This window comes from Bos grunniens, chromosome 1, assembly GCF_055505025.1.
Source record: "Bos grunniens cultivar Pamir isolate PY7600 chromosome 1, Bosgru_T2T1.0, whole genome shotgun sequence".
In the NCBI taxonomy this organism is placed as follows: domain Eukaryota; kingdom Metazoa; phylum Chordata; class Mammalia; order Artiodactyla; family Bovidae; genus Bos; species Bos grunniens.
The window spans coordinates 153,094,656-153,117,948 of NC_141165.1; the positions used below are offsets into that span (position 1 = coordinate 153,094,656).

The window sequence follows — 23,293 nt, forward strand, 5'->3', positions numbered from 1 at the left end:
AAACCAACTTAGAAAACATCCAGGAAACCCACACTGTGACTTTACCTTCACGCTGTATTTCTGAACCAGGTTGATTATCTAACTTGACCAAGCACACTTGATTCTGAAGGGTTTTTGATCACTACAAAATAGTAAAAGGTGAAGTGATTAAAAGAACAAAGAACTACACTAGAATGTTAAAGTATAAGGACAGAAGCATGTCACAGTCAACAGGGAACATTCAGCAACCAGCTTAATTCTTTTTTTTTTTCCAGCTTAATTCTTAAGAGCAAATACTTAAATGTCGATTCCAAGACATGATTTCTGTATGTGTGTGTGTTAGTCACTCAGTCTTGTCCAATTCTTTGTGACCCATGAACTGTAGCCCTCAGGGCTCCTCAGTCCATGGGATTCGCCCGGAAAGAAGTCTGGAACGGACAGTCATTTCCTTCTCCAGTGGATCTTGTCATCCCAGGGATCGGACCTGGATCTCTTGCATTATAGCCAGATTCTTTACTGTCTGAGCCACCAGAGAAGCCCAGTTATGATTTGGAAACAAACAAATACATAAATCTTCTAAGAATGATTCCAAAATAAAAAAAGTTGTAATGGGGTTAAAACAACATTAAGTTCAGTTCAGTTGCTCAGTCCTCTCCGACTCTTTGCGACCCCAGGAATCACAGCACGCCAGGCCTCCCTGTCCATCACCAACTCCCGGAGTTCACTCAAACTCATGTCCATCAAGTTGGTAATGCCAACCAGCCATCTCATCCTCTGTTGTCCCCTTCTCCTCCTGCCTTCAATCCCTCCCACCATCAGGGTCTTTTCCAATGAGTCAACTCTTCTCATGAGGTGGCCAAAGTATTGGAGTTTCAGCTTCAACATCAGTCCTTCCAATGAACACCCAGGACTGGTCTCCTTTAGGATGGACTGGTTGGACCTCCTTGTGGTCCAAGGGACTCTCAAGAGTCTCCTCCAACACCACAAGTTCAAATGCATCAATTCTTAAACAACATTAGGTTCAGTATATTTAGCACACAGATTTCAAAGGCATCTGGTCTAAAGGAGGATGTATGGTCAGCTGTGGACAGGGTAAAGCTATGTACACAGAATATACCCAGATATTCTCAAAATAGGTACCTATGTACAAACACATCTTTAAAATAAAAAAAATTTTAATAAAGTCTTAAAACTTCACAAACTGTGTATATGCATAAACACAGAGACACACACAAATCTTTTCTCAAAAGAAAGAAATACATCAAAACAGTGATTGTGTTTAAAGGAACAAATCATGAGCAATTTCACACTTTATATGAGAGGTCTGTAAAGGGCCAGATAGTATTTTCAGCTTTGCAGACCATGCATCCCAGTCATAACTACTCAAATCTGCCACTGAAATGGGAAAGCAGCCAGAGACAAAACATCAATGAATGGGTGTGACTGTGTTCCAATAAAGCTTTATTTATAAAAAGAGGCCACAGGCTGGATTTGGCCAGTGCGTCTTAATTTGCCAACCCTTAATTTATACCCATAACCTACAAGGAAAAACTGAGACAGGAGAAAATATCCAAAAAATGGTTGAGCACACACTGTGATTTGTAGTATGTACACCCAGACCTTACAAAATCCTTTCAATAACCTAATGTAACCCAACACGCCTCACTTGGGTCATTTTACAGAAACCACTGTGAACCAAGTTTTATGGGGTTGAGCCTGCCATCTTGTGGTCACGTAAAAGAACAGCCTTCGTGGTATTCATTCCCTATCATTTAAACATTCACAGCTCCCTGGTCAGAAAGAGAAAAACAAATACCATTTGATACCACTTATACGTGGAATCTAAAATACGATATGAACGAACCTATCTACGAAATAGAAACAAAATCAGGGACAGAGAAGAGACTGGTGGTTATCTTCCACCAGGGGAGGAGGGTGCGAGAGGGTAGGAGTGGGTGTTTCAGATTAGCAGATGCAAATGGGCATATGCAGAATGGATAAAAAATAAGGTCCTACTATAGAGCACAGGGCACTATATTCCATACCCTCTGATAAGCCATAATGGAAGAGAATATGAAAAAGAATATATATATACGTATATGTTATATATGTATGTGTGTGTATATATATGTATATGTATGTACATATGTTGTTCAGTCACCCAGTCATATCCACCTCTTGTGACCCCATGGACTGCAGCACGCCAGGCCTCCTATATCTTTAGGTTTCTCAAGTGGCCCCAATGGTAAAGAATCTGCCTGCCAATGCAGGAGACATGGGTTCAATCCCTGAGTTGGGAAGATCCCGTGAAGTAGGAAATGGCAACCCACTCTATTATTCTTGCCTGGAAAATTCCATGGGCAGAGGAGCCTGGCAGGCTATATAGTCCATGGGGTCACAAAAAGTCGGACAGGACTAAGCACTCACACTACATATATATATCTATATATATATCTGAGTCACTTTGCTGTATGGTGGTTAAGTAATGCAACACTGTAATTCAACTATATTTCAGTTAAACAAACAAAAAGGTACACAGCTCCCTGGAATGCTTTCCTAAAGATACGATGGGCGTATGGGTACTACAATTGATTGGGATTGATTCTCTCAAGACTCAACTTGTCAAATTCTCCCAGGGAACCACTCGATAAAAGGATGAGCTATCAGCAGGCATCTGGTGTGATCTATTCTTATCGACCGAGCTTCAGAAGGGACTTTGCAAAACAAGAATACTCAAAGTACCTACACTCAGAGGTGGGAAAGGAAGACCTTTTTTAACCCAACTTTTAAAAATAAGTCCCCAGTCCCAGCTTACTAAAAGCCACCCCAGCTCTAGAACAGATCACGGCGAGATTAAGCGAGAGCCGTATCTATTCATCCGTGGGCTTGTTCCCAGATTCTCCTGCTGAACAAGAATGAGCACCTAAAAATGAAGAAGCTCTAAGCCCAGTCCCAGGAAACAAATTCAGGAGATGGAGAGGTGCAAGCAAGAACAGTGTTGCAGGAAGAAAGCCCACATGAAAGATGTCTGGGGAGCCAGAGGATGGAGCTTGGTGGGGGTCCCAGAAGGCTTCCTGGGGCAGGTCGCATCCAAGCTGCTCCTTCTAGAGTGAGCATAAGGTTGTCAGAGGGAGAGGAAGGAAAGGTATAAACAGGAAAAACAGCAGATGGCGCAGGGGAGGGGGTTTCTGCCAAAGGGCTCGTCTCCAGACTCGAGGTCAGAAGAGCCCCAGGGAAAAGCAGACCAAACACCAGCTCTGGGCATATTTCCACTCCAGGCTTCTCAGTCCACATCCTCTCCCCTTCCACACAAGGAAAGACAGAACTGGGGCAACATAGGAGATGGTGCCGTGGAAGCAGGGGCAGGACCAAAGCCCCAGCATGTTCAGTGACTCCTGGCAGTCCGGCGTCTCTACATCTCCACCCACAGTCAAGAGACAGTGGCCTCCATCTACTTATCTTTCCCCCAGAGCACAAAGAGCAGCAGCACAACAGAGCTTTCCATTGCAGCCAAGTGGCAATTCCACCAGCATGTAAGTTCCCAGCCCCTTTACACCTCGACATGGGAGCTCAGTAATCTGATCATCTTCCTCAGGCATCTTACAGGACCTGCCAGGCGCAGGAAATCCACAGAAAGACGCAAGCCACGAGGGGCACCCCCAGGGCACAGCCATACCTGTGTCACTGCTGAGAAAGGCGAGGGGGCTCTCGCCGAGGTCGGCCGGGCCGTCCAGCCGATGGGGCGGGTTCTCCAGCAGCTCTGCTCCTCCCTCCAGCTCGGGGCAGGTCCTCACCAGGAGGCCCAGGGACGGCTGTGTGAGGAAATCTCTGAGCACAGAGGAGTTCAGGGTGCCTGCAGCCCGCTTATTGATCTCGAGAATCTCATCTCCCGCCTTCAGGCCTGCCAACGTGAGATGGAAAAATGTTTAATCTCACACACACACACATACATAAAAGCAGCAGCAGCGTCGAATCAGATTGCAGCAGCAGAGGAGCCCCGCTTCTAAAGGGCACACCGAGCTCTCCTGGTAGAGGTGCCGCTGCTGCACACAAGCTGGCGTGTGCCAGGGGGCTCCTCGGGTGACCACGTGGGCTTCGGTTCTGGAAGGTTCTAGACTGGGATGTCCCAGCAGGCCTGAGCTGCCCTGAACACACCGACCAAACAACCACACCCCTTCTTGAATCTACGTGCTCTGCTGTTAGCTGCTCAGTCCTGTCTGACTCTTTGTGACCCCACGGTCTGTGGCCCGCCAGGCTCCTCTGTCCATGGGATTCTTTGGGTAAGAATACTGGAGTGGGTTGCCACGCCCTTCTCCAGGGGATCTTCCCAACCCAGAGATCAAACCTGGGTCTCCTGCACAGCAGGCAGATTCTTTACCATCTGAGCCCCCGGGGAAGCCCATGTGTTCTATCCTAGCTACTGTCCCACAATTTCAAGGGGAAACATGGCAATGCGCCCTGATTTCAGCAATGCATGTGCCATGTACACGCCTGTCTACCATGGACACATGTGCATAGTCAGCTAAAGCCTAAAAATCGTTGCTATGGAAACAAAATGCAGGCGTCTCCTCAGCTACAATCACTGAAGGTCATCTCATTCCAAACACATTCAGGGATAAGTTTACAGAACCAAATGCAATCATATTTGCTCCCTGCACCCTGTCCTCCCCCCAACCACCTTTTTATATGGGCTTCCCAGGTGGTGCTAGTGGTAAAGAATCCACCTGCCAATGCAGGAGATGCAAGAGACTTAGGTTCGATTCCTGGATCGGGCAGATCCCCTGGAAGAGGAAATGGCAATCCACTTCAGTATTCTTGCCTGGAGAATTTCATGGGCAGAGGAGCCTGGCGGGCTACAGTCCATGGGGTCACAAAGAGTCGGACACGACCGAGGGACTGAACCACCACCACCTTTTATACAAAACGACATCAGAACCTTGGGGTGAGTGGCCTTCTGAAGGTCCCGAAAGGTTCTGCTACTTTTGCAAAGCGTTCTCGGGGGCTGCCAGAGCTTGGGACCCAGAGGAGTAGCCGTGAAGCAGCCCAGCCTTGGAGAACAGGAACTTGTGATTGACTCGGGGCAGGTCTGCCTGACATTTAAAGAACTTTGCAGCCGTGTGAGAAAGGGAGAGGTTAGGGGAGAACAGGAGACAAAACACGGGGTCCTTTCAGCTAAGAAGAAGGAAAGAGGATGATTTCTATTTTCAAGACTAATGTGGAAAAACAAATCTGTAAAAAGGGAGTGACTGAAGAAGGGCAAAGGCAAAGGATGATCTTCAGCCAACGCGAAGCCACACAGCCCCTCGGGCGTCCGCAAGTCTCACTCTGATTCCTCAGACAAGTTCTCACTTCCCCGCTTCGCCGGGTCACACCTCAAGGTCAGCTTTACTCAGGTTTCCAAAACACTTGAAATCAACCCTCTGTCATGAAAATACTCGAGGAAACATCACGGGTGAGAAGGCAATGGGAGAGAAATGAGAAAGTTTCTCTCCGTGCCAGAGGTGGAATTCTAGGAGACTAACCATTCCACTTCCAGGCAAAAGATCCTGGCGTTACAACATTTGAATTGAAAATACCAAACTTCCACATGTGAAAGGCAGCTGTCATCTTTGAAGTCTTCTCTTGGAGACAACTCCTTTGGTTGGGCATCAGAGGCCGTAATATAAGGAGGAAAACAAGAAAAGACAAAAACTAAAAACATCTGCAAGTTTTGTTTTGTTTTTTAAAATGAACTGCTAGGTTGGCTGGAATTCCCTGGTGGTCCAGTGGTTAGGACGCCACGCGCTCACTGCCAAGGGTCTAGGTTCAATCCCTGGTTGGGGGAACGAAAGCCCACAAGCCATGCAGCCAAAAAATAAATTGATTTCTTTAAATAACTTTTAAAAAAGAATTTCTAGGTTTGTATGACTGTTTGAATACGAGTGTATAGTGGGTTAAAGGGCACCCCCTGAAAAAGTATGTCCGTGTTCCAGAACCTGGGAATGAGACCTTATTTGGGAACAGGATCTCTGCAGCTGTATTTCAGTAAAAGCTCTTGAGATCAGACCATGCTGGATTATCTGATGGGTCCTAAACCCAGTGACAACCATCCTGTGGGACAGACACAAAAGAGAGACACAGGAAGTAGAGGAGAAAGTCAGGGGAGGATGGAGAGTGAGACTGAGTGATGCTGCCACAAGTCAGCGAACACCAGATGAAGGAAAAGGCAAGAAAGGACCCTACCCACCAACCCGCCCCCACCCCCAGAGCCTCCCAGGGACCCCAGCGCTGCAGACACCCTGGCTTCAGACTCTGTCCTCCAGAACTGTGGCAGAAAACAGTTCTGTTTCCTGAAGAAACTATGTTAGCAGCTCAGTCATGTCCGATTCTTTTCGACCGCATGGACTGTAGCCCGCCAGGCTCCTCTGTCCATGGGCATTCTCCAGGCAAGAATACTGGTAAGAGTTTAATTGAGATTCAACAAAATAATCCATGTAGAACTCCTCACATTGCACTTGGCATGTTGAAGATATTCAACAGACAGTAACTCTTATTATTAATGTTTGGTAGCAGAAAGAGGAAAACTTTGTTTTTCATTTTGAGCCTACTCAAAAATATTCCCCACTTGCCCACAGGTGAAAGCTGTGAAATATCCCATCTGTCTAGAGAGTTCTAGCCCATGGCCTTCTCAGCCAGGCTTTGTCTTATGGAGCCATCAGGAAGACACTTAGATGGCAGCAATAAAAGATGCCTGATCCCAACCTCAGAGGATTCCAAGAGCAGAACAACAGGCTAAAGATGAACAGAGACATGTGTAAACACGCTCTGGTTTCCAAAGTCAATTCTACAAGGACACTCAACGTGAGATCCAACACGGAGCAGAGGGTGAGAGAGAGAGAGAGCAGGAATATGGGAACTAATCATCAGCCCATTCCTGGCCAAAAGCCCATGGTGGCTAACAATAATAAAGTGTAGGCTCAATGAATGATCAGAATATTCGGTTCTAATTAGGCTGCAAGCCACCAGACTCCCCTTGGTGTGCACCACATTCTGGTCATTTTAAGAAACACTGGCATCGGGATGGTGTCCAGAGGGCAATGACCAGAGTTTATTCTACATTCTAATGAATTGTTGAAGGATCTGCAAAGGTCAAATTTGGAAAAGACTTAGCAGCTGTAATACAACAAATATCACGAACTCCTCTGGCTGGCTATAAAGAAGGAGGCTTAATGGAGAATGGAAGCTGAAGGAGAAGGATGTTTTATCATCAGAGTCTGTATGGTCCACCGGGAGCTCTCCAACACTGGCTAGCTCTCCATCACCTTCACATAGAGGCTACACTTCAACATCAAATACCCCAAGTACCACAATAGCATCACTGACTCATGGGACACGAAGCTGAGCAAACTCCAGGAGACAGTGAAGGACAGAGGAGCCTGGCGTGCTCTGGGGTCACAAAGAGTTGGACACAACTTCACAATTGAACAACCACCACAACCCCAAATCTCTCTCCCAACACAGCCTTCTGCAGGCCGGGTACTGGGATGGTTTGATACCCACGTGGACGAATGGACATCCCTCTTGCATCTGTAGAGAAGAGCGTCATAGGGGGCAAGGGGGTTGCAGCACTGAACCGTTGTTTTCATCTACCACCAGGGTTCTTGGATTCAAAGGACTAAAACAGGATGTGACTGAAACCAGGGCGGCGTATTTCCCCACCCCCGCACCCAGCACAGTCACTGCAGGGCTGAAAGAGATAAAAATCAGTTTGGGGTTCAAAGGGGAATAAACCCCGCCACCTCTGCTCTTAGCTGAGATACCCTCAGTGAGGGAACCATACTGGCTGCCTCTGGTCTCGAAAACACAGAAGGAAAATGAAGGAACAGTCACACCCGTGGCAGTTAGCGGCGGGTACGTTACTTGGACTTTATTTCCCATGGGTCACACCTTTGTCATCTCTGTGCAGAGCCAAGAAAGACTGCAGGGAGCACTTCTCTGATGCTGACAACACAGGGCTAGGTCAGCAGCACAGGGGCCCCGCCAGCTGAACACCCAGAACTAAGCTGCCCCAGCACGTGGAAGGAAGGAGAAAGGTCAGTCTGCCTTCCATCCGTTCCCAGGTGCTCCATCCAGCCGTCCCTGAGCAGAACTAGACACAGGCATCACGTCCAAGCAGAACTGACTTGTACATTCAGTGGGTGTGAATTTGCCACTGCCTGAAAGAAGCCAAAATTCCATAGCAAGAAGAATGAAACGAAGGTGGAGTTTAAGCCCTACCTTACCTGCCCAACTCATTTACAATGAGTACAGTAACTTGAAGAAAAAACAAAAAGAAAGTTAGTCACTCTGTCGTTTCTGACTCTTTGCAATCCCATGTAGTATAGCCCACCAAGTTCCTCTGTCCAAGGAATTCTCCAGGCAAGAATCCTAGAGTGGGTTGCCATTTCCTTCTGCAGAGGATCTACTTGACATAGGAATTGAACCCGGGTCTCCTGCATTGTAGGCAGATTCTTTACCACTTGAGCCACCAGGGAAGCCCAAGAATGTCTCCCCAAAAAGTCATGTCCACTCAAAATGTGACCTTATTTGAAAATAGGGTCTCTGCAGGTGTAATGAGGTCAGGATGACGCCATACTAGAGTAGAGTTCGTCCTAAACCCAATGACTGGTGAATGTCATCTGAAGACAGGGAGACACACAGGAAAGACCACGCTGTGAGATCAGAGAAGGAATCAGTGATGCAGCTACAAACCAAGGATGCCCTGGACTATTAGCAGCCAGCAGAATCTAGAGAGAACCATGGAAGAGATTCTTCCTGCAGGGGCTCAGAAGGAAACAACCCTGCCAATACCTTGATTTCAAACTTCTGGCCTCCTGATCTGTCTGAGAATACACTTCTGTTGTTTTGAATCACCTAGTTGGTGGTAATTTGTTCCTGTAGTCCTAAGAAACTAACATAGGAAGCCAAAAAGAAAATCTAGGATGAAAAGATTTTCTCAGTAGAAAAAGGATGGAGTGCTGGGGTTCCACAAGTAGCCTAGACAGACAGTACTAGGAGCTCTTGTAGAGGGGCAGGCAGGTATAGCAGACAAGAGCTCTCTATGGAGGGCAAGATGTCTGGATCCTGAACCCCGAGGACCTCAACTCCTACAAAGATCCCCCCATGAATGGCAGCAACAGAACATGAAGCAGCTTTGCAAGCTAAGGTGAAGATCAGTGTCAGCTTTGAGCAGTGGGCACCAAAACACAAAGGGGTCTTCCCGAGCAGCTCCAACCAGACCCCCAAGACCTTCATTCCACCCCAGATGGTAGGGAAAGACAACCCCTTCTGATTCAAAGGGAATTTCCCACCAACCCCATGGAAATGGGCTCAGAATTAGATTTAAAATCTGGAAGGCAACATTCCTTGCACAATTGAGCTGATGGGAAAAATACTCATGTTCCCTGGGAGTGTTTTCACTGAGACAACACTTAAATACTCTTCAGAGGTGACCATTTGGAGCTGATCTTTCTCATTCACCAACCAGAGAAATCCAAAAGAGAATTGAAGACAGGCAATCAAGACAAGATGGTTAATAACTTACCTTTCTTGGAAGCTAAGCCAGTTTCTTTTACACTATTCACGTAGAGCCTTCGAACACCATCCTCTTCCACAGAAGAAAGTGAAAACCCTGGGAACAGAGACAGCAGGGTAAGATAGCAGCTAACACTCAGACCCTCTGAGTGTGGAGCAAACGACAGAGAGAATCTGGGGTGAGTCTGGCATGCTCACTGTTTGGGGTTATAGTCTTTCCTCCTTTGTACTGTGTCACAAAGCAGAAAAAAGTATTTTTAGACAACTATAAATGAAGCCACAATAAAAATTAATATTACCAAGTACATCTATTTCCATATAACCAACTATCAACTCAAGTGGAAAAAAATGACCTTGTTTTTTGCCTTGCTTGATAGTTAATGCCACAGTTTTGCTTTTTTTCACTGTTCTCTCTGCCACACACAAGAGAAACGGTTAGCTTATCTCATTTGGGTCCCCTTGACCTTTTTTTTTTAGTCAATCTATGTCCTAGGACATGTCAGAACAGAACACCTGTACCGTGTGTGATCACCTATATAGTGCTGTGTGGACACTGCTTTAATTTAGTAAAATTCTGCAAACGGGGATACATAACAACACATTTTACAACTCCTTTTCATATTGAAACTGATGGACTGCACATTTTCCTAGTGTCAGATCATAAGATTATCTTATATTCATCCAGGCTTCCAGAGCTCAGTTAGTTAATTAACCTTGGGCTTTGCGACATCCTTCAAAAAATAAGGCAGAACAAGGCTCTGAAGTTCTAAGTGCTCCCAATCCCATTGCTACAAGCCTTGGTCACTTCTGTTTCTCATATAAAACTCTTTCTGACCAATCAATGGAAAGTCCACAACCAAAACCTACCTTCCCTCAGAATAAAACACTTTGCCAGATAATCCTAAAAGGGCAATGGAATTAATGCAACTGTAAATATCAGACATGGTTTCTGCTCTGGGAGAAAAATAAGGCTTAGGCAGAGAAAAATATAGTGGGTTTTTTTTTTTTTTTTTAAAGCAAAGAACAAAATAGAATAATTAATTAATGGATTGGGGCCCAGGGATTCACTGAGACTTCTAAGACTGTGTCAAATAAACACTTTTTTTTTTTTTTTGGTACCATTCACAGAACCAGGAAATAGATACCCACAGGCAGGCAAAACCTCCAAATACCATCACCCACGAGGGGACGATAACTCCCTCGGATAGAGAACAAGAGAAGCTCACCCCTGAGGACTTTCCAGAGTCTTTATTTTAGTCTCTTATTTTAAATTCCATTCTTACAGCAACTTCTAACTTTCAGAAGACTCTTCAAGAAGTCCCACTCAGGGCTTCCCCGGGGGTCCAGTGGTTAAGAATCCACTGTGCAATGCCGGGAACATAGGTTCAATCTCTTCTCTGGGAAGATCGCACATGCCTCAAGGAGCTAACCCTCGGAGCCACAACTGTGGAAAGCTGCCTGCCTAGAGCCTGTGCTCCGCAACAAGAGAAGCCACCCAATGAGAAGCCTGTCTATTACAGCTAGAAAGTAGCCCCGCTCTCCAAAACTAGAGAAAGCACCCGAACAGCAACAAAGACCCAACACAGCCAAAATGAAAGAGAGGAATATCAAAAAACTAAGTTCTACTCAGATAAAGATAATTTAGACATGAGCCATTTAAATGACATTAGCCTAACACAGTGGTATTTATCTGCATTTCAACAGAGATTTTCTCTTCCTTTTATCTGTTAGAATAGATACAGAATCAAGGACTATATCAGGGAAAGGAATAGAATCCATTAAAATACAGGCATTTCCTTTCTCAAACGCTATCATTTTATAAAATGCTGAGATCAGATTTTTTAACTATACTTTTAATTCAAATTTTCTTCTATTAAATATAAAATGAACACAATGTCCGGAGAGTGTGATGTGTTGAGAGCCTACAGCAAGTCACCTTAAATCAGAGTCAGAGCAGAAGGCCGAGGTATTCATTTGTTGCTTTCTTTCTTTACCACTAAAGGTGTCAAGAGGCCCAAGGAGCAGTCTCTATTTCAAGAGGTCAACAGTCTGCACACTGGGGGATAGGTGGGAATTTTAACCATTTCCTACAGTAACAAATACGTGTTCACTTGTATTAGCTTTTAGATTCCACCTATAAGCGATATCATATTGTATTTGTCTTTCTCTGACTTATTTCACTAAGCATAATATTCTCTAGGCCCATCCATGTTTCTGCAAATGGAAATAGTTCGTTCTTTTTCATGGCTGAGTATCATTTCATTGTATCTCTGCTGCTGCTGCTGCTGCTGCTGCTAAGTCGAATCAGTCATGTCCGACTCTGTGCGACCGCATAGACGGCAGCCCAACAGGCTCCTCTCCTATTGTAAATACTGCGGCTATGAACACCGCGGTGCATGTATCTTTTGGAATCAGAGTTTTCATTTTTTCCAGATATATATAAGCAGGAGTGGGACTGCTGGATCCCTGATAGTTCAGTTGGTAAAGAATCCACGTGCAAGGCAGGAGAACCTGGTTTGATTCCTGGGTCGGGAAGATCTCCTGGAGAAGGAGACGCTACCTACTCCGGTATTCTTGGGCTTCCCTGATGGTTCAAACAGTAAGGAATCTGCCTGCAATGTGGGAGAGCAGGTTTGATTCCTGGGTTGGGAAGATCCTGCAGAAGAGGGCATGGCAACCCACTCCAGTATTCCTGCCTGGAGAATTACCACAGACAGAGGAGCCTGGTGGGCTACAGTCCATGGGGTCTCAAAGAGTCAGACATGACTGAGCAACCAAGCACAGCACAGCACAAGGTAGTTCTATTTTTAGTTTTTTAAGGATAGCAACAATCTAATTCCAAGAACACACATGTAATACAGTCCAAAATGACGGCCACATGAAACAGAAGGAGTTAGTCCATACAAAGCCAACACGTCCACCCCACCGAAAGGCTTAGAGTTACAGAGACCAGGAGGCATCACGAGTGACATATGGCCATGAAAATGAAGGAGGTGATTAAAACTAAGCAAAGAAACCAAAAAGACAGACTCATTTCCTGAATAACCAGAAGCTTCTTCATACTGAAATTGAGGACCAAAGAAAAATCATGACAACACAGTAAACAAAACAGATGGACTCAAAACCAGAGTCCAGGACACAGTGAAATGGAGAAAGTGAGAAAAATGTAGACTCCACTGACAGAGAGAAGGGGGCTCCTGGGTGGCTCAGCGGTACAGAACCTGCCAGACAACGCAGGAGGTGTGGGTTTGACCTCCGGTTGCGAAGATCTCCTGGAGGAGGAAATGGCAATCCACTCCAGTATTCTTGCCTGGAAAACCCCATGGACAGAGGAGCCTGATGGGCTCTAGTCCATGGGGTCACAAAGAGCTGGACATGGCTTAGCAACTGAGCAGGCATGCCTGTTGACATGGAGGGGATACAAGACCAAAAATCTAATAGTCTAAGAAGTCCCCAGAGAAAAACAAATACTCAGTTGCTGAAATGAGGCATTCTTCCACTTCAAGGCTGCCTAGATGATCATGCTTAGTCTATTACAAAACTATGTGAACGAACTTTAACAACAAGCTCTGAGGGAGTCCTGAGGGCTGAGGTGGAGGGAAGGATGAGAAATTAGGCAAGTGCTAAATCTTTCCATTTGTTTCGTCAGTGGGATTATTAAGTCATATTTTCCTCCCTGAAGTGTTCTACAATAGAAAGCAGTATCTGGTTTGTATGCTGATGTGTGCTAGTAACTTACATGCACTGAAACTGATGTACAGCAGGAAGCTGCTCTTAGATGCAAATGTCAGAGAAAGATGGGCTGACTTTAGACTCCTTAGTACCTTTGAGGTCAGAGACTCTCAGGTCTCTTAGGGCCGGGGGACTCTTTAACTTCTGTGGAAATACCTAAGCCAATGTGAACTGGACACTGAGAATAAATGGGTCAGCTGAGCTTATTAGCTATGCATCTTGAGAGTCCCTTGGACTGCAAGGAGATCCAACCAGTCCATCCTAGATCAGTCCTGGGTGTTCACTGGAAGCACTGATGTTGAAGCTGAAACTCCAATACTTGGGCCACCAGATGCAAATAGCTGACTCATTGGAAAAGACCCTGATGCTGGGAGGGATTGAGGGCAGGAGGAGAAGGGGACAGCAGAGGATGAGATGGCTGGATGGCATCACCGACTCAATAGACATGAGTTTGAGTGAACTCCGGGAGTTGGTGATGGACAGGGAGGCCTGGCGTGCTGCAGTCCATGGGGTTTCAAAGAGTCGGACACGACTGAGTAACTGAACTGAACTGGAGGTTGTCCAAGGTGAAGTCCAGGAACTAGTACAGACAGGATGCAACTGATAGCAATATAAGGGTGGAAAGCAAGACTAAGCATCAAGAAACTCATCGTTTGGTACCACCACACCCTCCAAGCATGGGACTTTGTCCTTTACAAAAGCAGGGGAGGTCCAGGACAGGACCCCTGCTTCTTTATGTCAGGTCATGTGAGAAGCACAGCTGACAACACCTTCTGCGTTGATTTCTGATGCCCTGTAACCCCTTCAGTGTGGAAACGGAAACAGGTTCTGCAACTACTTCAGTCACTTTAATAAAAAGTATAGCGACTTCCCAAGCAGTCCAGTGGTTAAGACTCTGCACTCCAACTACAAGGGGCGTGGGTTTGACCCCTGGTCGGGGAACTGAGATCCAACAGGCTATGCGGCAAAGCCAAAAAAATAGAAACATGTGAAATGTCATGTATGAAACGAGATGCCAGTCCAGGTTCAGTGCACGATGCTGGATGCTTGAGGCTGGTGCGCTGGGACGGCCCAGGGGGATGGTATGGGGAGGGGGGAGGGAGGAGGGTTCAGGATGGGGAGCATGTGTATACCTGAAATTTAAAAAAAAAAATTAAAAAATTAAAAAAATAAACAAAATAAAAAAAATAAAAAATACTGTGAACTGATCTCCTACATTTAAAACTTGGGAGATATAGAAAAAAAAAAAAATAGAAATAACTTTAAAGAAATAAAATTTTTTTTAATATAAAAATATGCGCTGCCCTGGTGGCTCACTGGTGAAGAATCTTTCTGCCAGTGCAAGAGACATGGGTTTGATCCCTGTTATGGGAAGATACCCTGGAGAAGGAAATGGCAACCCATTCCAGTATTCTTGCCTGAGAAATCTCAAAGACAGAGGAGCCTCATGGGCTATACAGTCCATGGGATAGCAAAGAGTCAGACATGACTTGTCACCTGAACAATAAGATAAAAATAGAGCAGTTTTAGGTCATTTCTGTTTCAGAGGCCCCCAAACCAGTCCATCTTGGAGTCTGACTCCAAGAACTTTGAAACTCAGCTCTCTTGCCTTTTGCTATGTTCCTCTCTTACCCAAGAGAAATCAAATAAACCAGAGAGAAAAGAGTAACTGACATGGTGCATTTCAGTTCGGAGGACCCAGACACTTATGTGTAGCACTGCCACCGATTACTGCTTTTATTACTGAGGTCATGCTTCTGCTATAATAATAAGCCTTTCAGACACATTTATCCCTTGCCATCAAAAACGTCTGCTAGCTTAATGATGTCTTTCGTTTTAAGGTCAAGAAGTAAAATAACATGAAGGTATAAGTCAAGTGGCCAGGGGTCAGAAGTTAGGTTTTCCTCATTAGGACAAAGCACTCCAGTGGAAGTGGTCTGAGAGGTTCAAATAAGCCTCTGCCTGCGGGAGAGGCTACAGAGGAATACTGAAGGTGGTGCTGCCCAGTAGGGGGTCTGTAGATTTTCAAATGCTCTGCTGCTGCAGCTGCTGCTGAGTCGCTTCAGTCGTGTCCGACCCTGTGCGACCCCATAGATGGCAGCCCACTAGGCTCCCCCGTCCCTGGGATTCTCCAGGCAAGAACACTGGAGTGGGTTGCCATTTCCTTCTCCAATGCATGAAAGTGAAAAGTGAAAGTGAAGTCGCTCAGTCGTGTCCGACTCTGTGCGACCCCATGGACTGCAGCCTACCAGGCTCCTCAGCCCATGGGATTTTCCAATGCTAAAAAAGCCCAATAAGTTAATTCAGAGAGAAATGGTAAGCAAGCATATGCAGTAAACTTTGTATCTTTTCACCAGATATTCTGTTGTTCTTCAGTTGCTAAGTCATGTCCGAATCTTTGAGACCCCATGGACTGCAGCAAGCCAGGCTCTTCTGTCCTCCACCATCTCCTGGAGCTTGCTCAAATTCATGTCCACTGAGTCAGTGATGCCATTCAACCATCTCATCTTCTGTCACCCCCTTCTCCTCCTGCCCTCAATCTTTCCCAGCATCAGGGTCTTTTCCAGTGAGTCAGCTCTTTGAATCATGTGGCCAAACGTATTGGAGCTTCAGGATCAATCCTTTCAATGAATATTCAGGGTTGATCTCCTTTAGGACTGACTGGTTTGATCTCCCTGCTGTCCAAGAGACTCTCAAGAGTCTTTTCCAGCACCACAATTCAAAAGCATCAATTCTTTAGCACTCAGCCTTCTTTATGGTTTTCTAGTTCTTCTTTAAAAAAAAAAAAAAAATGTATATATTTCTTTGGCCGCACCGGGTCTTTGTTGTGGCAGGTGGGCTCTCTAGTGGCACACAGGTTTAACTGCCCTGTATGTGTGGGATCTTAGTTCCCTGACCCAGGATCAGACCAGGGTCCCCTGCATTGCAAGGAAGATTCCTAACCACCAGGAAACTCCCCTAGCCCTCCTTCTTTCCAGCACTCTATAGGCCTACACTTCTCTGCCTACCCACCCAATCCCTGGCTCCAGTCACTTGCTTTGAAGAGTATACTGGGAATGAGCCAGTGGCTGGTTCACCACCTCCCCTCTTTGCCTTTTGCCAAGGAACAGACAAGGTTCCCAGGTGGCAACTGCTCCAGGCCTAGGTCCTGGCGTGAGGACAACAGAGAGAAAGGGTTGTGGCCAACCCAAAGGCGGCAGGATGAACAGGAGAAAGAACTCCACTGTTAGGAGCCAGGGGGCTTTGGTGACTGCCACTGCCTCAGCTAAACTCGCCCCGCCTGGCTAATCTACCCCGGTAGAGTATGGCTTTCCCTACGTGTTGTACTCAAGCAGCAACTCTGAGACTGTCCAAGTCATCAAGGCTAACGCTAAGCAGACCGGTGTTGAATCCATGGAAAATATTCCATCTTTAACTACACCAGAATTGGACAACTGTGTAGGAAAGCCCTAATGGAGCGGGCCTGACTGCTGCTCTTTGAAAAAAGGCCTGCTTACAACTTTGACTTCTGCCTGAAATCTGGGAACTTGGATTTTGGGAGGGTTCCCAACATCCTGATGGAGCTCACTGTGTCTAAAACTCTGTACAGACAGTGTGGGTTACACCAAACACTGCTTTCCTCCTGAAAGGCTGGAGTCCTGGTACATGCGGGGCAGAGGGTGCCTGTGGGACCAGCCTCCTAACCAAAACCCTGGGCACCGAATCCCTAACAAACCTCCTACCAGACAGTGCAGTTCACACGCATCATCTCAACTCGCTGCTGAGGGAACTGTGGGCTCGCCGTGTGACTGGGCTGGACTTTTGGAAGTTCGCACCTGGTGTCCGAGCACCTCACCCCACGTGCCTCTCCCTCTTACTGATGTTATTTCGTATAGTTTTGCTGTAATAAATCGTGGCTGTGAACACGACTGTAAGTGCAGTGAGTCTTCTCAGTGAATTGGCAAACCTAAGGGTGGTCTAGGGCACCCCAACTCACATCAAAGTAAATTCCTTTAACATCATCTGTGAGGGATGGAGAACAATACATTTCTGGGGGATAGAGGTGCAAAGGGATAATTTCTTCGTTACTTGTTATTGCTGTCCAGTTACTCAGTTGTGTCTGACTCTTTTGCGACCCCATGGACTGTTGCCCACTAGGCTCCTCTGTCCATGGGATTTTCCTGGCAAGAATATTGGAGTGGATTGCCATTTCCATCTCCAGGGGATCTTCCTGACCCAGAGATCAAATTCATGTCTCCTATCCTGGCAGGCGGATTCTTTTACCACTGAGCCACCTAGGAAGCCCTTCTTCATTACTAGGCTACATTATAATATAAAATAATCTATTCTCAATAAATCCACTCCTTTTTTTATGACAGGAAAACCAAGAAGATTAAAGTTACCAAATTTAAAGCTAAAGTCTTCATCATCCGAAGGGTAAATATCTTTTTTATTTCCCCCCTCAGTTTGGCTAAGCTGCAAAGCACAGAAGCCAGATGGGTTATCTGTTTTAAATGGACCCCAAAGGTTTTATTGAATTGTAAATAAGTACATGTTTATGCAGGAATTGTTTTCACGTGAAGAACACCAAAGATCAAAGAAAAATAAACATACCATAATTATCACCAGCTGTATCTGACTTCTCAATCTGGATGTTCTGAGTGACTTTTGGACAAATTTCAATTTCTTTGTACAGCTGAAAATGACAAAGAGAAACCTAATTAGCACTACATTATAAATAACTTATTAGAAACAGTCATCAATTTGTAAATCTATTTTTTTCACAACTGACACTTGACATCAAATTCTCATCACATCCCAGTATTTTTTCTTGAACTGACCTCATTAAAACTTAACGTGGAAACTTTTAAAAACTTATATTCCCAAATTTAGCTACAGTTCCAGTTTCTTAATGATTCCTTGGCATAGTTTGTATATATAATTTTTTCCCACCCTACATCTATCACAGACCTGAAAAATAATGCTAAGGTAATCAAAATCTCCAGTACTAGGGAAAAACATTAACATCAAGGAGAGGTTATAAAGATCTTGATATAGAATCCACAGACATAGGAGAAATCCCTGTGCTTCTGTTCATATGGCATTTTTGCTCAAAAAGTCCACAATATGCAGAGAAAAATTACAGCACTGAAACAGACAGAAAAATCATATAAACGACAATATTCTCTTCTAGTCACTGAATTATACAAAAGTATTGAGAAAACTTAAGTACATAAATCAATCAAATCTCTTGGAAACCCAAGATAAAATGGGGAAAGAGATAAGAGAAATCGGTGGTTTATTAAGAAATTTTATTTCAATTAATTTAATTGATACTTCACATTTCGATGGGCTTCCCCTGTGGCTCAGCTGGTAAAGAATCCGCCTGCAATGCGGGAGACCTGGGTTTGATTTCTGAGTTGGGAAGATCCCCTGGAGAAGGGAACGGCTACCCACTCCAGTATTCTAGCCTGGAGAATCCCATGGACTATAGTCCATGGAGTCACAGAGTCGCACAACTGAGCGACTTTCACTTGACTTGTTTTAAGATTGACTGATTTGATCTCCTTGCTGTCCAAGGGACTCTCAGGAGTCTTCTCCAGCACCACAGTTTGAAGGCATCAATTTTTTGGCTGTCTGCCTTCTTTAGGGTTATCTAAACCATAAATCGGAGAAGGCAATGGCATACCACTCCAGTACTCTTGCCTGGAAAATCCCATGGATGGAGGAGCCTGGTAGGCTGCAGTCCATGGGGTCGCTAAGAGTCGGACACAACTGAGCGACTTCCCTCTCACTTTTCACTTTCATGCATTGGAGAAGGAAATTGCAACCCACTCCAGTGTTCTTGCCTGGAGAGTCCCAGGGACGGGGGAGCCTGGTGGGCTGCCGTCTATGGGGTCGCACAGAGTCGGACACGACTGAAGTGACTTAGCAAGAGCAGCAGTAGCAGTAGCAAACCATAAATGGCTTTCCTGGTGGCTCAGATGGTAAAGAATACACTAGCAAGGTGGAAGACCTGGGTTTGATCCCTGGCTTGGGAAGATCCCCTGGAGAAAGGAACAGCTACCCACTCTAGTATTCTGGCCTGGAGAACTCCATGGGCTTTATAGTCCATGGGGTCGCAAAGAGTCACACACGTGAACAGCTTTCACTTTCACGTTTCAGTGTCTGGACTTAGCATCATCATGAGCCATAACTTACGAAGGTTTTATTTACCACGTGTTCTCACCCTTCACATGTTCTCTATGAGACAAATGTGACCCCCATCTTACAAAGGAAGAGAAAAAGGCGCAGAGAAAGTACTTTCCCAGGATCAGAAAGCCAGCCTGGGCGGAGCTGGGATTTGAATGTAGGTTTCACTGGTTCCAGCGCTGAAATGCTCCCTACTACACTATAATGCCTCGCGACTGCCTCCTGGTGGAACTCAGGGGTACCACAGTCAAGGGTACAAGCCTTATTTCCATGGAACGAATTGGGAGTGTAGCATTGACATACAGAGAAGGCAATGGCACCCCACTCCAGTACTCATGCCTGGAAAATCCCACGGACAGAGGAGCCTGGTAGGCTGCAGTCCATGGGGTCTCCAAGAGTCAGACACAACTGAGCGACTTCATTTTCACGCATTGGAGAAGGAAATTGCAACCCACTCCAGTGTTCTTGCCTGGAGAGTCCCAGGGACGGGGACTGGTGGGCTGCCGTCTCTGGGGTCGCACAGAGTCGGACATGACTGAGGCGACTTAGCAGCAGCAGCAGCAGCACTGACATATACACACTGCCGTGTGTAAAACAGACAGCTGGTGGGAGGCTGCTGTGTAGCACAGAGCTCAGCTCGGTGCTCTGTGATGACCTAGGCGGGTGGGAAGTGGGGCGGGTGGAGATATGTGAATACATATGGCTGATATGCTTTGTTGTAGAGCAGAAACCAACGTAACACTGTAAACCAATTATATTCCCCCACACCCCCCAAAAAATCTTATTTCTTAGGTAAGCAAGTCGTAGTAGCGTTAGTCGCTCAGTGGTGTCAGACTCTTTGTGACCCCATGGACTGTAGCCCGCCAGGGTTCATGGAACTCTCCAGGCAAAGATACTGGAGGGGATTGCCATTTCCTACTCCAGGAGATCTTCCTGACCCAGGGATCGAACCTGGGTCTCCTGCACTGCAGGCAGAGTCTTTACCCTGAGCCACCAGGGAATCCCAAGGTAAGTAAGCCAAAGGCCATCTCTGAAAATTTATGATAGAAGTTCCAAAACAAATAAATGTGTCAAAGGCTCATATGGAATTTTTTAAACTGTCATTTAATTTCAAAAGGAAAATCTCTTTTGAGCCAAAGTCAATAAGAGAAAGCTCTTCTTGAGCACTGAAGAGAAGTCTCAGTGATTATTTAAACTTGCTCCCATCTTAGTCACTTGTCCAGGAATAATTTCATTCATGCCAAGTATGAAAGAAAGGAAAAAAAAAAAAATAACACAGGTTTCTTTCTGTTCACTTTCTTAAGGCAGTTGACAGGTAGGAGAGGAAAGCTGAATGCTTAGGAATCAGGAGCCTGGAAACAGGCTAAGCCAAGAGGCTAGGGTGGGAGAGGGGCTGGAAATGTTGACCCTACAATGTAGCCCAGAGCCTCTAGAACACCCTAATTTAATGCAACTTCCATCAAATGCAAAGTGCTGGGGGCATAACTTAATATCATTTTCTGTCTATATTCTTCAGAAAAAGTTCCATACCAGTGCGTTCTGCATTTAGAAGACATCAGTTCTAACACTGATCTTTAGTTCAGAAAACACAGTCACCAAAATTATACATTACCAAAGATAATCAACGCTATGATATATTTTACAATGTCATGGAATGCTCGGTAAAATGTTATGAAATGTACTTATTACTTCAACTTCTTTGGAACCTTAGTTTGATTTTTTTCAATTTCCTTGAAAGCCAAACTCCCCCCGCTAGGTGGCAGTATATCGCCATTTGTTTTAGTCATCTCCGGAACGTTCCAAATGGCTTTCTACAGATCCAGTGGGAATTTAGCTTCGTAAATAAGCTTTCCTATTCTCTCAATATTGCCTCCTACTCCTCTTTGTAATTGGTGTGAAAGTCTTTGTGTTTCTTCACCAGTCTCAGACAGTAACATTGTATAATACTGGACCCTTCACTGTGTGGTCCTTAGGCCAGGTGAACAAAAATTGGATTTTTTAAATCTCTAAAGTATGTAAAATTTCAAGAAGGATCTGCACTTTAAAATACATTTTTGATGCAATCAGAATATCTGACACCAGAAATTTTGAAATCCCACAGTTTTAAACATAGCTTTAGCAAAAAGTATCACACACGTGGGAGAAGGCAACGGCACCCCACTCCAGTACTCTTGCCTGGAAAATCCCATGGACGGAGGAGCCTGGTAGGCTGCAGTCCATGGGGTCCCTAGGAGTCGGACACAACTGAGCGACTTCACTTTCACTTTCATGCACTGGAGAAGGAAATGGCAACCCACTCCAGTATTCTTGCCTGGAGAATCCCAGGGACGGAGGAGCCTGGTGGGCTGCCATCTATGGGGTCGCACAGAGTCGGACACGACTGAAGCGACTTAGCAGCAGCAGCATCACTCACATTCCCTATGCTATTAAATCAACGATGATGCATATTATCCTTCTTTTCAAAAACCAGATTAAAGACCATCAGATGTTAAAAAATGGTCTGATTACCCCAGAACTTGAGTTGTCGAGTGAATGTCACATTCATTTCTTACCAGGTCTTCGTGGGGCGCCTGGTCCAAGCCCCTATCATGCACTGCCTGAAGGACAGCTCACCAGCCTTCAGCTCTCCCAGCCCCTCCCCAAGGCTCGTTGGCCACATGCTAGCCGCAGTGAGCCTATTAAGACAGGAGTCAAATAAAGCCCTTGTCTCTTGGGGTTTTACCTCTCACTCGGGCCTGACAAGCCCTCCTGCTCCCCTTCTCCCTCACGTCCTGAATTCAACACCCCCCACCCCCCACTCACCCTCCCCACTGATGCTACTCAAACACAGTAAACCACCCCCACCACCACCGCCTTCCCCTGCCAGGCCCTGCCGGGCTTTGTTCCCTGACCCTGGAACACATTCCTCCAAAATACCTGTGACTCACTTTCTCACCTCACTCACCACCCTGCTCAAATATCACGTCTAAAAGGAGCGGCAGGGTCACCTTCAGATGTCCATTTTTCTCTATCCATTCATGTCCTAACCTTTTCTTTCCCAGCACTTAGCATCCCCGGAAATACTACCCATTTACCTGTTTTTGTCAAAAATATTTACATGTTTTTATATCTGTCTTCACAACCTGGATGTATTTTTCATAAAGAGTAGAAATTTTCCTGTTGCTCTCAGTGCCTAGAGCAGCTAGCATGGTGCCAGGCACGGAACAAATGCTAAATAAATATTTGCTGGATGAATCAATCGACCGATTGATCAGGGTTGTTGCAAACTCTATTCCTACTTGTCTTTTTAAGAAAAACATATTTAATCATGGGTTTTCAAAAAAACCAGTGCCTTCATATTCTTTATCAGTCTACTGCTGCTGCTAAGTCGCTTCAGTCGTGTCCGACTCTGTGCGACCCCATAGACGGCAGCCCACCAGGCTCCCCCATCCCTGGGGTTCTCCAGGCAAGAACTCTGGAGTGGGTTGCCACAGATTGGACCCAATAACCAACTAATTATGAAAAGTAGCCAAGCAGGTATTGCTTATATTAAAACATAATTAGCAAGTGAAAGCAAAAAGTCGCTCAGTTGTGTCCGACTTTATACGGTCCATGAATTCTCCAGGCCAGAATATTGGAGTGGGTAGCTTTTCCCTTCTCCAGGTCATCTTCCCGACCCAGGAATTGAGCTGGGGTCTCCTGCATTGCAGGTGGATTCTTTACCAGCTGAGCTACCAGGGAAGCCCATAATTAGCAAAGCAGCTATGTATAATACATAAGTAGAAGAGTATTCATGGCTTTTCTTAAGCAAAGGAATCCCCAGCCCCACAAAATAAATCTACTAGATGCCCCCCCCAAAAAAAGATCTTTAAAATACAGT

At 45.5% G+C, this 23,293-nt stretch overlaps 1 protein-coding gene across 8 annotated transcripts in view; it reads right to left on the reverse strand.

Annotated features, from left to right (window-relative positions):
• Positions 1 to 23,293, reverse strand: part of TIAM1 (TIAM Rac1 associated GEF 1) — a 258,960-nt gene that overhangs the window by 70,123 nt on the left and 165,544 nt on the right. For all 8 annotated transcript variants that reach the window (XM_086413073.1, XM_086413036.1, XM_086413046.1 and 5 more), the window contains 3 exons: positions 17,857 to 17,938; positions 9,542 to 9,628; positions 3,656 to 3,880 (listed from right to left, as the gene is read on the reverse strand). In XM_086413073.1, coding sequence (XP_086269199.1) covers positions 3,656 to 3,880; positions 9,542 to 9,628; positions 17,857 to 17,938 — 394 coding nt within the window. The remainder of the gene's footprint in view (positions 1 to 3,655; positions 3,881 to 9,541; positions 9,629 to 17,856; positions 17,939 to 23,293) is intronic.